Source organism: Zootoca vivipara, chromosome 3 (assembly GCF_963506605.1).
Source record: "Zootoca vivipara chromosome 3, rZooViv1.1, whole genome shotgun sequence".
NCBI classification, from domain to species: domain Eukaryota; kingdom Metazoa; phylum Chordata; class Lepidosauria; order Squamata; family Lacertidae; genus Zootoca; species Zootoca vivipara.
In genome coordinates, this window is record NC_083278.1 from 103,914,579 (window position 1) to 103,930,829 (window position 16,251).

Consider the following 16,251-nt stretch of genomic DNA (forward strand, 5'->3'; position numbering starts at 1 on the left):
AAGAAACCTCTGAAATTCAAGGAGCAGTGGTCCAAACCAACCAAACAACATTGTATGTAATTAGAGGAGCCCGTGGGAGGAATGAAGGGCAGTTCCTCTAGAAACCGATTCATACTTCTGTGTTGTACAAACAAACCGCCAGAGGAGATGTGGATTGGCTCCACTTATACAGAACAAAAGATGCTAGGCTTATTTATTTACAGTCGTACCTTGGTTTTTGAACAACCTAGTTCAGGCATCCCCAAACTTTGGCCCTCCAGATGTTTTGGACTACAATTCCCATCATCCCTGACCACTGGTCCTGTTAGCTAGGGATCATGGGAGTTGTAGGCCAAAACATCTGGAGGGCCACAGTTTGGGGATGCCTGGCCTAGTTCTCAAACATTTTGGCTCCCGAATGATCGGAACCTGGAAGTGACTGTTCTAGTTTTCGAACGTTCTTTTGGAAGCCGAACGTCCGACAGGGCTTCCGTGGCTTCCAATTGGCTGCAGGAACTTCCAATGTTTTGGAAGTCGAACAGACTTCCAGAACGGATTCCGTTCGACTTCCAAGGTACGACTATGTTTATAAAAAATATTTATATACTGCTGTATCGTAAAAACATATTGCAGATGTTTACAGCGATGGACAATAAAATCAAGTTAAAAGCAAAATAAATTAAAAACAGAACACCATTTGACCATTGTGGGTGATGTATTTTTAATTGCCTGCACAGACCTGGTGGAATAGGAAAGTTTTCAGCAGTCATTTAAAAGTTGGCACAGATGGTGCCTGCTGAATCTCTATTGGCAGAAAGTTCCACAGGACTGGGCCAATGACCCTAGAAGCTCACTTTCTCGTTGTTGTCAAACAAGCCTCACTAACTCAGGGAACGACCACAGACACTCCTGCATATGCTCTCTGCTGGAATATTAAGGTTCAGGAGATTCTTAAGGTACCCTGGACCCAAGTTTCTGCACCGAAATGTGGTTTTGGTGCAGGCATCATGGCCATAGCTGCCAAGTCCGGGTTAAAAAAATAAGGGATCAGCAGCGCCGGCAACGGAAGTCGCTTCTACGCATGTCCAGACATGCGTAGAAGCAACTTCCAGTGCTGGCGCTGCCGATTTCTGGTGCCCAGACATGGGCAGAGCGGCACCGGAAGAAATCAGAAGATTACATAGACTTGGCAGCTATGTAACAGTTACACACTTCCTGCAGAATTTTCAAAGTGTTTTTACTTAAGGCACGATGCCTTAAAGCTGCTCCAAGCAGCTTTGCACCGTTAAAGCAATCAATCAATCAATCAATCAATCAATCAAAGAGAGCAAGCCCTCAGTTGACCTCCTAAGTACAATAGTTGAACCAACCCTCAGAAAGAGTTGTAGATCTAAAGAACTAAACTGCAGGTCTGTGGCCTGTTTGCACTGGTCTGAGGACTGGTTTCGCAGCAAAATCTGGTATTCTCTGACATCCCAAATCTAATCTAATATCTGTTTACCCTAACTGGAAACAGTTCTCCATGCTCTCAGATACAGACCTTTCCTCAACACCTGCTACTTGATCCTTTAAAAACAAAACATAACAATAACAATAACCCATGAGGTAGGTTAAGCTGAATGACTGGCCCAAGGTCGCCCAGTGAGCTTCATGGCTGATTGGGGATTTGAACTCTAGTTTCTAGATTAGCACTCCAACCACTAGGTTCTAGATTAGCACTCCAACCACTTTAGCATACTGGTTTTTATTATGAGCTCTGCCCATGTGGCCCAGATCTTCCCAACATTATCTGAATAATGCGGGAGAAGCACAAGCTGCAGTGAATCCCACACCATCCAAGGACAGATCTTAGGACATGGTAGACCATGCTTAAAAAAAAAATACTAATAATCATTTCAAATAAGGACAAACTAATGGCAGTGTGGGTCCACCACAATCATTTGTGTGCACCCAATTTTAAAATGCATGTTTCAGGACTATGGAATCTTGCCCACCCCATAGTTGGTCTCTAAGGTGCTACTGGACAATAGTGGTCATTCCTCCGATTTCACATTTTCATCAGCCAGGCTCCAATTTGAAGGTGAATCTAGCTAGGAGATAAATATTTTGTGTGGTAAAAGGCAGGGTGCTGTGGAAGGAGTGTTCTGAACTCCTTTCTTTACTGAGCCAAAATAGGCAAACTGGTGTGCTTGGTCTTGGAGGACAGCATTGATATAATGAGATGTAAGTGTTGTTGAACCAGTTGAGAGCAGTGGCCATAAAGCTATTATGTTAAATATACATGCAAATTGCTAAGAAAACTCAACATGGTCACATTTGACTTCAAAAAAGGAAACCACCCCAAAATGAAGGGATTGATAAAAAGGAAGTTAATAGGCAAAACCAAGGGGGTCAAATCTCTCTGAAATGCTTGGGAGTTGTTTAAAAACACAAAATTACAACTGGCATGCATACCGCAGATCAGAAAAGGTACCACCAAGGCCAAGAATATGCCAGTATAGAAGCAGAGCAAAGGAAGCTATTAGAGGCAATAAGGTTTCCTAAAAATGGAAGTTTTGTCCATGCGAGAACAGAATAGAACAGGAATTTGGCAAAAGAAATGCAAGCAGACAATAAGGAATGGTAAAATTACATAAAATTTTAGGAGCACATTGCTAAAAACATAAAGACAATCACTGCCAACAAAATCTTTAAATATATTAGTAGTAGGAGGAGTAGTATAGGTAGGGAGTGACAAAGGCGTTAAAGGTGTGCTGAAGGAAGATAAAAGGCTCAAGAAAGTGGAGTCTAGGCTTAGGCTGAGTGCACACCATACATTTAAAACACCTAGAAAAAGCAGCACCCAGGAAGCTGTCGTTCGTTAAGGATGCTGAGAGTTATAGCTCTTTGGGGGTAAGCTACAGCTCCCAGAATTCTTGGCGTGTGTGTGCTTTAAAAGTATGATATGTATAAAGCCTTAGATAGCTTTAATAGGGAATATAAGTTTTATAGAGGACAGAGATCTGCCAACAGTCCAAAACATTCATATTAATATATGTGCTGCTAATTTTCTCTTCCTTTATTATGCTGCTGCTCTAATAAACTGTTTTGTTATGAAAAAAACTATTCCATTGCGCATTTATTACTATCATAATTTGATTTTTATAACCATTTTCATTTCATCAGTAAAAGAAGTTACACGCAACTATTTAAAATATTTAAAAATAATTACAAATGAAGCATATACTAAAAAGCAGATTAAAATACATGTCCACATTTTACATGTCTGGATAGGCTTGCCTAAACAAACATTTATTTGTTTTTGCAAGCACCAAAAAGAAAAGGGAAAAAGAAAAAGTAGTGAAGGTGCCTGCCTGGAATCAACAGGCAGGGAGTTCCAAAGTCTACCTGTGCTGCCACACTAAAATATTGATTTCTCAGAAGTGCAGGTGTTTTATGTGGAACCAGTAACTGTGCTAGTTTTCTCAGATCAAAGCAGTTGAGTTGGGAATACATGGAGGAAGGCAATCTCTCAAGTAAACTGATCCCAAGCTGTTAAGAGATTTATAGTCCAGCATGAGTGGGATCAGGCCAGTGGCCCAACTAGCTCTAGAAACATGGCTTTAGGGATTATTATTTTTAAAAAATACAGGAGGATAGCCATGTTGGTCTGCCATAGCCAAAATAAAAAAATTATTGAAAAAGATTATTTAAAAAAACTCTTCCAAAAAATTCCTTTAAAAGAATCAAATCCTTAAACTTTTTTTTCCTTTAAAAAATTCCTTAAAAGAATCCTTCCAAAAATTGTCCAGTAGCACCTTAGAGACCAACTAAGTTTGTTATGGGTATGAGCTTTGGTGTGCATGCACACTTCTTCAGATACTTGATATCAGATATCTGAAGAAATGTGCATGCAAAAAAATTTAAGGATAACACACACACACACACACCCAAACCTCGTAAAGTGGCCCCATCTGATATTTGCAGGATTCCTTCCACCAGCCCAGACTTGCTCTTCTGAAAGAGAACTTACCCCCACCAAAAGCAGGGATCCCCAAACGTGGCGCCAAGGGGGAAGGGAAGAAAGCCCACAAAAAATCCAAAGCATTGGAAGCAGAGCGGAAGCAGCTAGCACCATAGAGAAAAGGTAAAGAGTGATCCCCGTGTGCACACTTCCTCCTGGCTCTGCTCGCAAAGCAAGCCTTTGTGCCGGGAACAGACGTGTCCATAGAGATAGGAAAAAGTAAAGAGTGATACTCGCGCACGCACTTCCTGGCTCTGTTTGCAAAGCAAGCCTTTGTACCGGGAACAGATGTGTCCATAGAGATAGGAAAAAGTAAAGAGTGATACTCGCGCGCGCACTTCCTGGCTCTGTTTGCAAATTCCGGGGAAATGACGGGATTTTTACCCATACGGGATGACAGCGAGAAACGGCTTTAAAATCGGGGTTTTCCCGGAGGAAACGGGAGACTTGGCAGCTATGATCATGGCTATGCTATACTCTGGAGGAGTATGAAATTGTACAAGCAGAATAGCATGAGTTTAAGGGCATCTAGCGACACTGCAGGCTAGACTGAGCATGGCATTGCTACCTCAGGAGCAGTGGAAGGCGGTGCCATTCAGAACAGTCAGCTAAGCTACTGCTCCTTCCATGACTCGCAAGAAGGAGCCACGAGCTACAACTGACCAGTATGGTTATCATGATGCAGATGTTCTTTGTATCCTTCCAGAACACGTCGCGAGGAGTGACTTGCGCAAAATGGAAGAGCCTTCCGAAGAAGACCAGAAGGCATAAGACTTCGGTCAGCGAGGTAACCTGTTGGAATGGAAAAAGCAGCAGCTTAAAAGGAGATGGGCTTTGAACAAAACAACAACAACAACAACAACAGCAAAAAACTAGGCTGGAACAGACATGCTGGGTCTGAGAAAGAGGTTTGAGTGAACAGTTTCCCCTTGGGAAAGTGGCAAACAGGGAACGATGGGGATAGGGCCAGTGGTTGTCTCCACAAGGCCCACTGTCAAAAGCACGCAGGTTCCTTTTACTGCTCTTGCTAACCACTGGCAGTTGCAGTAGGACATGTCTAGCTAATTCTTTATAAAAAAAACCCATATATGTCAACAGGCAAAAAAGCATTACAGCCAACATTTTGGCTGGTAAATGCCAACACATATCCCCTTTACCCAAATCAATGAACCATGTTGAGTTGCTGTGGCAGGAAAACAGCAACTAATAAACTGAATACATGTTTGGAATAATCATAATAAAATATTCTTTTTCTTTTTTTCACCCAGGCCTTTGGATCCTATTCATCTGCTTAACTTTTAGTGGGGTGGAGCTGTATCTGTTGTGTGTGTGTGTGTAGTTTATTGATAGATAGATAGTGTATTTTAGGTTGTTTTTTTTGAATGTACATTTTGGTAATTTGCTTTGAGATTCCGTTGTCTGGGAGAACAGAGGCTGTACATATGGAAGCAGGTCAGAGGACAGAATTAACACAATTCCCATTTGGCAAGATTCTGTCACCTTGTTCCTTAAATAAAACTTGAGCAAGATTCTTTCCTAAAATAAATCATGTTAATACAAATTAATATGGAATTATGCAGATCAAGTGCTGCATTCTTTTCACACTGTTGGCCTTTTATAAGCTCCCATAGGTAACAGAATATATGCAGACTTCGATGCAAAAGCAGGACATTTTAATTAGGTGGGAAGCTATTAAAGTTCACATGCGTGGTGATGTATTTTGAGAATTAATTAACCCAGTGCAGAAGTCTGGATATTTTGCCCTGCATATTTTGCAGACGGTTTCCAGGCAGGAGGGATTAACTCAAATGGTAGAGGGCTTGCCTAGGACAGTGGGAAAAAAAAGGGTTTTGAAAAGAGCCACCCAAATGATCCAAGGGGGTGGAGCAACTCCTTTAGGACTTTTTTAGTTTAGAGCAGGGTTTCCCAAACTTGGGTCTCCAGCTGTTTTAGGACTACAACTCCCATCATCCCTGTCCACTGGTCTTGCTAGCTAGGGATGATGGGAGTTGTAGTCAAAAAAAACCACCACTGGAGACCCAAGTTTGGGAAACCCTGGTGGGGAAAAGGGGAGTAAGAGGTTACATGATAAGACGTTTATAAAATTGGGCATGGAATGGAGAAAGTGGAAAAAGTTCTCCTTCCTCTCTCTTAACACTAAAACTCATGGGCAATCAGTAAAGCTGAATTGTCAGAAGTTTCAGGACGCATAAAAAAAGTATTTCTTAATGCAGTGCCCAAAGAGAGTAAAGTTTCTTATATGCAGAATTGTGTCAAAGTTAATCATTCTAGATTAACACACACACACACACACACACACACACACACACTTTATGGAGCCTCCAACATCAGGATGTAATGATTGGCCATCCCAATTTGCCTGAAAGCTTACCAAGAAAGGCAGAAGGTACACAGCTGGCTCCTCAAACAGCGCAAGGGCGAGGTCTACAAATATAAAGAAGTAGGTAGCTGCTTGCATAGTCCAGTGGTTATACAGATAGTAAAGTCTGGGAAGAGAAGTCGGAGAATCAACTGAGAAGCTCGGTAGGGAAATGGTCTCTAGCTCCAGCAAGCGCAGTTGTTGTTGTGGCGGCAACAACAGGGAGAATATTTAAAGCCTGCTCTAAACCACCAAGACCTCCCTCTAAGATCTTATTATTCATTTATTTCTAAGCCCCTCGCCCCGAGGGTCCCAGGGCAGGTTACCGCATCAAAACGCAATATTTCAAACGACTGGACAAAACCTGCAGTCAATGAAAACAAGGTGGGGCTTAAAAACATACAAGGATCAAAAGTTGCTGGCAAAAGGTAAAGCGCAGCCCTAGAAACCAACACATTATACTACCCATTTATAAATCTCAGTATTATTATTATTATTATTATTATTATTATTATTATTATTACTCAGCATTCCTGAGAAATGCTGGGTATTTTCTGCTATATTTTAGAAAGTAATTATCATTGTTGATATTTACTAAAGATTGGAAACTCTTTATAGACTTTGCGTGTGAAAAAGAAAACGAACTTGTGATATCTGGATTTGAGGATTGAAGAAAATATTGGTTTATAGAATTTGGAATTATTGGGTATTATCCTGGAGTGGATGTTTTGAATAATTTTCTATATATAGCTGACAGACGAAGAATCAGAAGTTATACTCTTTTCTCTCCACCCCCCTTTTTCTTTCTTCCCCCTTTTTTCTTTTCCTCTTTTGAGATTGTGTTTTGATTTAGATTCATTTCTTGGGTATCTGACACCCACCTTTGATATCTTTTTTCAAACTTTAATAAAATCTATTGGAGAAATGAAGGAAGTTATCTGTCTGCTTGCTATGCAACTAGACAACACATAAGATACTGCATCCAAATTTTGCATGATGGTTGCCGAGCTCAAGGAGCCTTCTCTTCTATACAATCGAATGCCTTTTTGAACCGGGATGACGGGCCTAGCCTTTCAAAAGTACGCTGATTTTTTATCTGACCAATTTCAACACGGTACTTTTGCTTGTTTCTGAAAATTCTTGAGCAGGGCTGGGAACAAGGCTGCTAGAGGAATCATATAGCCTCATTCTGGAGAAAACCAACAAGACGACGAATCTTCAGTATCAACCTTGCTCAAAAACAGCATCAAGCCATATTAGCCACATTTGTGCCAGAACCCCCAAAGTACACTTTTTGAGACAACCACAGCACCATAGGCCTCATCTTCATACCACGTAGCTTGTACCACCATGAGACCTGCTTTTTTAGGGCAACCACCGATTTCGGGACAGGAAGTGGCTCTGCCCTCTTGCACCACCCGAAAAGCCAAGGAACTGACGTGCCGCCCACAAGCTGCCCAGATTCCCAACCCTTGCATAGCAGCCACTGCGCCACATTTAAGACTCCTTTGCCGCCCTAGAGACTGCCCCACCCATCCGGTGCAGACCATCCTTGGCTACCTACGCTACTGCGCAAGGTTTAATATTAACCACAACACACACACACCCAGCCTGAAAAATTAATGAAGCCAAGGCGCTCTCACATTTCAGCAACCGTACACATTTTTTGCAGTATGCATCAGAGTGTTTGGCATGACCCCAAACCATGCACTTACCTGACTGCCCGTGGAGAGGTATCAAAGGGGATGTTCCTGTTGTACTGGGCATCATACACATACGCTGCTGCCAGGAGAAGACTCTGCTGTAAAGAGCGAATACATTTTCAACACGGCTGCATTTTGACTGCTCTACACTCAGACCTGGGTTTTCACTGCTGTCTTACCCCAACCCCATTCAGTGCTTCTAAGGCCCTGCAGCTGGGGTGAGTCAGCCTGCAAGCTAAATGTGCTCTCCAGGATTCTCCCTAATCTCTTATCCATACGCAACCACTTTTGCCTGCAGAAGTGGCTTGGCACCAGCGGCGTAGCTAGCTGCTCGGGTGCCGGTTGTGGTGTGCGCAACCTGCAGCTGGGGGGGGAGCAGCCCATGGGGGCTGGGGCGCTGCATGGAGCCTCTCCGCTGCCTCCCCCTCAGCTGTAGGGAGAGGCAATGGGTAGTGAGGGAGAGGCAATGGGTAGACGCAAGCCCCATGCTGCCATCTCAGGCAGCGCGGAGCCTGCAGGCACCCAAGCCACCATGTCACTCCCAGGAGAGATGCATGGCTCGGGCACACTGCAGGCCCCGCAGTAAGTGCTGGCCCCCGCGGTGTGGCGCTCAGTGCCAGCCGTGTTTCGTTGCGTTTGTTGACTGAACTAAAAAAGTTTCGTGAGCCCATTTTTTAAAACTCATTTTTTGTCATTTTGTCACACACACACCCAGTGATGACACCCGGGATGGCCCGCACCCACAGCACCCCCCCTTCCTCCACCACTGCTTGGCGCTATTGTAGCTTCCCGCAGCTGCTTACTGGGAGGCATGATCTGGTAGGGAGGTCAGCACAGTGTAAATAGAAGAAAAGGCTGTGGGAGATTAGCAGCCAAACAAATACATATCCTTGCTAGTTAGAATGAGAAGGGGCTACATTCACAGAGCTGCACTGCTGATAAGGAGATACTCAGACCATAGAAATACAATTGGTAGAGAGGGCTCTGTGTGATGTCATTTCCCCTCCTCTTCTGGAAAGGAAGGCGCACACAGTACTTCCTGTTCCTCTTTCTCTCTTCCTTTGACCAGTGTTGGATGCAAACATGCCTCCCCTTGCTCCAGCTTTAGGTACAATTCCTGAAGCTGGTTATAACGTCAATATACAGTGGTACCTCAGCTTACGAAGGTGATCCGTTCCATGGCGCTCTTCGTAAGTCGAAAACTTCGTAAGTCAAAGCGTCCATTTTGCACATGTGCAGACCATGCACACTGCGAAAATACTTCCGGGTTAGTGGACTTCGGAAGTCGAAACCTTCAGAAGTCGAGGCATTTGTAAGTCGAGGTACCACTGTATAAATATTTTCCCTGCTTACTGGTAGGTTTTACTGCTGCCATTGCTGTGAACCAATGCATGACCCTAAAGCAAGCAAATCTTATTTTAAAACTTAATTCACAAGCTGCTGCCCGAATCATTGTTAAGCGGGTTAAGAAGGGGGAAGCCAGATGACTTCATAGATGGACTTGCTCAAAACAAGGTTTGGCAGCCTAAATCCTATGCCTTTAATTTCGCTGCCAAGGATGGGATTTTGAACCTCTGTTTATCCCACACACGTGAGCATCTGGAGGAATAAATGGCAATTAATAGATTCTCTCCTACCCATAAGCAAAGTTATAAGTGGCCACTAGTCATTATGGCTATGCTTTGCTTCCACTATCAGGGGCAGCCATGCTCCTGAATGTCAGTTTCGAAAAATGGGGAGAGCTCTCTTGTGCTTGGGGCCTGCCTGGGGGTTACCCACTGGGGCATCTGGTCGTCCAATGTGGGAACAAGATGCTGGATTAGATGGGCCACTGGCCTGATCCAGCAGGCTCTCCTTATGTTCTTACCAGCAGAACTGATCTGGTGTTCCTGCCAAGGTGTTAGTGCTGTGCTAAACTCACCATTCCTTAGTAAGCAACAGCATCCCACCTTCTGGGAAGCTAGCATGGCACCTTCGCAGGCCCACCTCTGACCAGCCACTTATGTCCAGAGGCGTAGCAAGCCCAGGTGGTACCCGGTGTGGTTTTTTTTTTTGCCCCCCCCCCACAGCTCTGGCTCTGGTGAAAAGTGAAAAACATGAATTGCAAAAAACTAGAGCTTACAGAACAAAACCGACTTCAGATATGAAATCAGCATTGAAAGAACATATAAGAACAGTTGAAAAATCTCATGCAACAGGAAAAAAAATGTTCCCCAGTGGGGGGCGTCGAGTGTCACCCCCCTCCAGGGTGGCACTCAGGGCGACCCACCCCCATCGCCCCCCCTTGCTACGCCACTGCTTATGTCTGCCTGTTTTCTTCAACCAGGGTTAACGCCTCCTGCTTGCCTGCATGGAGTATTTTCAAAGAGAGATGCACGCGCGTGTTCTATGTGGAACAGAAACCTTTAGCTTTCACGTGGCTGGAATGTAGCCAATTGTAAAAAGTTAAGAGTCTCATCCTTTGCTCTGCCTACATTTGGGCCTGGCCTTGCCTGCTACTGTTGTGCGGACCCCAGAAAGTTCCCTGTTAGGAAATGCAGCCCTCGAGTCCCCCCACCTCTGCCCTACAGCTCCTTTACCTCTTCTCCACCTTACTGCAGCATCATAGTCAGGGCTGGATTTAGCCCTAAGCTACCGAAGGTAATGGGGCCCTTTATATGTTCGGCTGTCCTTTGCCAACAACAAATTGTTTTTTTTTTGTGTTGAATATATGCTATATGGTAATTTATGTACCTAATAGGTATCTAAAGCCATTTTTAAAAATCTTATATTTTGGAAATGTACCTCCAGGTTTTTTTTTCCTTTAATTTTTTTTGGGGCCCCCCAAGAGAGTGGGGCCGTAAGCTATAGCTTGTTTAGCTTATACATAAATCCGGCACAGATCATAGTTAAACATGGAGGTTAGATAGTCCTGCCCATTCTCCATCATCACCGTATGTCCTTATACAACAGTGCATAGAAAGGGTTTCGCTAACATGCTCAATACTCCCACCGCCTCGCTAAAGACTAATTTGCAAGCCAGTATACGCAGGGTCTGGCTGCAGGGCTATAGGACAAGAGAAAAGAGCTCCAGCTCTTTTAGTAGTCCACAATGTGTGCGCGCACACATTGTTTGCCACATCACTCAGATCACGGCCTGCAGACCACAGGTCACATGCTTCCCAGGTTCAGAGGTCGCAGAGTAAGACATCGAGTGGCAGTATGTAGGTCCATCTGTCAACAAGAGCTATGCCATTCAGAAAGCTGTCAAAGGTTTAGTTCAAGTGGACTGTTGGGCTATTAAAATGCAATGGTTAACTGTTTAAAACTTTTAAGTAGTCGTCGTCTCACAAGAAACAGCTTGCTCCAAGCATAACAGATTACTTGATTACGGCTCTTCTGACTGAGATCAAAGGGGGCAGGGGGAATCCAGTACGTTGCACACCTTAAAAGGAATCCAGGACGTTGTACACTTTAAAAGAAGATGGGCAACTGCCAAGGAGAGGAGTCCTTTTGCTTTCCATAATATAGTGGTACCTTGGTTCTCAAATGCCTTGGTACTCAAACAACTTGGAACCCAAACACTGCAAACCCGGAAGTGAGTGTTCCGGTTTGCAAACGTTTTTCAGAAGCCGAACGTGCTCCATTTTGAGTGTTACGGTTCCGGCTTGAGTGCCACACTTCCGTTTTGAGTGTTATGCTGAGGTCTCTCCGTTTTTGCTATTTATTTTGCGTTTTGGGGGCTCTTTTGTTTTTGTGACTGTGTGGAACCCAGTTCAGCTACTGACTGATTGTGTGACTGCAGTACATTGTTTATTGCTTTCATTTCATGGATCAATGGTCTTGTTGGGATAGTAAAATTCATGTTAAATTGCTGTTTTAAGGGTTGTTTTCAAAAGTTTGGAATAGATTAATCCATGTTGCATTAATTTCTATGGGTTAAACCACAGAGCCTAGGGCTTGCTGATTAGAAGGTTGGCGGTTCGAATCCCTGCGACGGAGTGAGCTCCCGTTGCTTGGTCCCTGCTCCTGCCAGCCTAGCAGTTCGAAAGCACCTCAAAGTGCAAGTAGATAAATAGGTACCGCTACAGTGGGAAGGTAAACGGCGTTTCCGTGCGCTGCTCTGGTTCACCAGAAGCGGCTTTGTCATGCTGGCCACATGACCTGGAAGCTGTACGCCAGCTCCCTCGGCTAATAATGCGAGATGAGCGCCGCAACCCCAGAGTTGGTCACGACTGGACCTAATGGTCAGGGGTCCCTTTACCTTTTTACACCTTGGTTTGGGAACACTTTGGTTTTGGAACGAACTTCTGGAGCGGATTAAGTTTGAGAACCAAGGTACGACTAGTTAAATCTCGTTTGATGTCTATCTCAAAAGCTGCGACAAAAGAGGAAGATAACAACTAGAAGAATTGTTGGGAAAAGATCAGGACTATAATGGACTAGGATGGCAGTGAGTATCGTTACTCAGAATCCCCAGATTTTGAAGCATGGGAAGTCAAAAATTTTTATGATTTGGCATATTTGGTTTAATTGATATGTATTTGTATAATTTGAAATAATTGATATGATATAATTGATTTGTAATTGGAAAATTTAATAAATTGTTTTTTTTAAAAAGAGAACCAAGGTACGACTGTACCAGACGACAATCTGCTTCCTCCGCATCTCTCTCACTGGTCTCCCCTTTTCCTTAGGCAATGATGCTAATAATTTGAGCACAACTTCCACAGAGAAGAGCTTTGGCTACATGTCAAGCCGGACAATGAGGTTGCTCTGGGCATGCAACATTGTGAAGGCCAAGCACTCCAAAATACCAAAATACTCGTTCTGAGACAAGCCACAGTCGAGTTGGATAGAGACTTCAGCATTGTTGCAACAAAAGTGACATTTCGTATGTCCCAATGTGACCCTGAATGCTGGCAGGCTGAACTAAAACAAGTCCCACAGTGTCCCTACTTAGGTTACAAAGCTGCCCATTCTTGCACAGATAATTTTTTAAAACCCTCCTTTAAAGCCAAGCCATGAAGCCCCCCCCCCAACTGCAACATTCATCATTGCAAGGACTGCTCCCCTCTGGCAGGAATAATGAACCTCATCCTTTCTCCTAAACTTGGAGCTGGTGGTATCCTCCGCACAGGTGTGTCATGCCTCTGACACAACGTGCAACACCCAGATGCCCCAGCCACCCTCTGAAGTTTGCAAAGGACAAGTGGGCAGGACTCTGGGACCATCCCAGCAGTTGCACTGCCCTTCTGGGGCCTCTTGTGAAAAGTTCCTTGGAGAAGAGCCATAGCTGAATAGTAGAGCATCTGTTTTGCATGCAAAACACCCCAGGTTTGATCTCCAGCATCTTCAGGAAGGTCTGTGACAGACCACTGCCAGGAACCATAGAGACTTGTGGACAGTCAGTGTAGAGAGTTCTTATATGGTCTGACTCCATATAAGGCAGTTCCTTATCTTCCTTTAAAAAAGGGTAAAAGGTAAAGGTAAAGGACCCCGGATGGTTAAGTCCAGTCAAAGGTGTTGTGGCGCTCATCTCACTTTCAGGCCACAGACAGCTTTCCGGGTGATGTGGCCAGCATGACTTAACTGCTTCTGGCGCAACGGAAAACTGTGACAGAAACCAGAGCGCACAGAAATGCCTTTTACCTTCCTGCCACAGCGGTACCTATTTATCTACTTGCACTTTGACGTGCTTTCGAACTGCTAGGTTGGCAGGAGCTGGGATAGAGCAACGGGAGCTCACCCCGTCACAGGGATTCGAACCGCCGACCTTCCGATTGGCAAGCCCAAGAGGCTCAGTGGTTTAGACCACACCCGCCACCCGCGTCCCTGATCCTTTCTTCCTAATGCTGTATTGCAGAGGTGCTACAAGCACCTCAGACATGCAACACCACTGTGGGAATCTCCCCCCCCACACACACATACCATGGAAGTAGCCCCTGAGAGGCTTCTGCTCCATGAATCTGTCTAATCCTTCTTTAAAGCTAGCCTCTCAGATTCTTCCCAACACGCAGGGACATCATTGTGTGCTTGAAGTCACACAAGCACGATGGCCCCCACAAGCTTGGGCGCAACCTGGTGCATCTGCTCTAAACTGACAAGCTGCACGGGCTACAGCCTTTCTCCATAGTGGAGGGAGCTGCTCCATCCCCTTGCACAAGCTGGCATGATCCTGCCTGGGCTGAAATTACAGCTTCCACCTAAGATTTTATTAAGGATCGGGTGCAGCTTTGAAACCTGGTAAGGGAAGCCCCACGTAGGCTCGCCTTGCAAGGGTTTGCGGAAAACCATGTTGCTTTATCCACCAGGAGGGACAGCTCAAGTCACAGGAGAAACTGCTTTTCCAGAGTCCTCTTCTGTGTGAGAGTATTCATCCTACGGATTCCTGTTGCTGGAAACTGCAGGAGGGGCGATGCTCCTGTGTTCAGTTCTTGCTTTCAGGTTTCCCATGGGCGTCTGGCTGACTACAGCCAGGGCTGCTCTTCTGTTCATTTTGATAACAGTAAGGATATGAGCATCCTGAGCAAGTTTGCAGATGACACCAAATTGGGAGCGGTGGCTAATACCCCAGAGGACAGGATCACACTTCAAAATGACCTTAACAGATTAGACAACTGGGCCAAAGCAAACAAGATGAATTTTAACAAGGAGAAATAATGTAAAGTACTACACTTGGGCAAAAAAATTGAAAGGCACAAATAAAGGATGGGAGACACCCGGCTTGAGAGCAGTACAAGTGAAAAGGATCTAGGAGTCCTGGTAGACCACAAACTTGACATGAGTCAACAGTGTGATGCAGCAGCTAAAAAAGCCAATGCAATTCTGGGCTGCATCAATAGGAGTATAGCATCTCTAGATCAAGGGAAGTAATAGTACCACTGTATTCTGCTCTGGTCGGACTTCACCTGGAGTACTGTGTCCAGTTCTGGGCACCACAGTTCAAGAAGGATACTGACAAGCTAGAACGTGTCCAGAAGAGGGCAACCAAAATGGTCAAAGGCCTGGAAACGATGCCTTATGAGGAACGGCTTAGGGAGCTGGGTATGTTTAGCCTGGAGAAGAGAAGGTTAAGGGGTGATATGATAGCCATGTTCAAATATATAAAAGGATGTCATATAGAGGAGGGAGAAAGGTTGTTTTCTGCTGCCCCATAGAAGCGGACACGGAGCAATGGATTCAAACTACAAGAAAGAAGATTCCACCTAAACATTAGGAAGAACTTCCTGACAGTAAGAGCTGTTTGGCAGTGGAATTTGCTACCAAGGAGTGTGGTGGAGTCTCCTTCTTTGGAGGTCTTTAAGCAGAGGCTTGACAGGCATATGTCAAGAATGCTTTGATGGTGTTTCCTGCTTGGCAGGGGGTTGGACTGGATGACCCTTGTGGTCTCTTCCAACTCTATGATTCTACGATTCTATGACCAAGAAGCCAGTCTAGTTGATCTACATTCATACAGTTTCCTCTTTCGAGCAGAACTTGGGCACAGCCCAAGTATGTCAAGCAAAACAAGGGAGAAAAAAATCGAATGTGTTGATCACCATTAAATAATGTGAGAAGATATTGCCTTTGTGAACCAAGTCTTTCCATTAGCTGTTGGGAATGGCTGTGGCTCAGTGGCAGTTTTGCAGGTAAAAGTTCCAGACATTTCCAGCTAGAGCTGAGAATGTTTCCCCATGCAAAACCCTAGATAGCAGCCCCACCCCCACCCCCCGCCAGTGCAGACAATATTGAGCTGGATGAACAAATGGGCCAATGGTCTGACTCTCTATAATGAAGCTACCATGGCTGTGCGCACAAGCCCATTTACTCTGCATCCATACTCTAATTTGGGAAGTGGTGTATGCACGACATTAGCCTCAATCCAAATCTGTCCGGTTGTTTCTTATGAACTTTTGCATTCCCGCCCCATTTAAAAGACCCAGTTTTGATCCAAATTGAGAAAAAGAACAACCTAACTGCGTTTCCAGCCCATAATATGTACACAGCCTCTGAAACAACTGCCATCCTAAACTGGACTGTGATGGAAAAAGCAGAGGCCAGATTGCCCGCAATAGGCCTCATTGAGTCTTCTGGGCTGGACTCTCCATGGGTGTCTACAAGGCACCAGCCATCCCAGCAAGACACACATTTGCTTGCAGGATACCGCAGGTACCCCTTGAATTGTTCCACCCCAGGCAGCAGCTGCTGAGTCTCCGCCTGTATAA

At 44.7% G+C, this 16,251-nt stretch overlaps 1 protein-coding gene across 2 annotated transcripts in view; it reads right to left on the bottom strand.

Moving 5' to 3' along the window:
* Positions 1–16,251, bottom strand: part of LOC118083117 (two pore calcium channel protein 1) — a 38,961-nt gene that overhangs the window by 21,835 nt on the left and 875 nt on the right. The window contains exons 2-4 of one of the 2 annotated variants that reach the window (XM_035111212.2): positions 8,078–8,163; positions 6,375–6,489; positions 4,646–4,774 (exon numbers count right to left, since the gene is read on the bottom strand). In XM_035111212.2, the coding sequence (XP_034967103.2) occupies positions 4,646–4,774; positions 6,375–6,489; positions 8,078–8,163 (330 nt within the window). Of the gene's footprint in view, positions 1–4,645; positions 4,775–6,374; positions 6,490–8,077; positions 8,164–16,251 lie in introns of those variants that run through there. The other variant, XM_035111213.2, reaches the window with a different exon arrangement.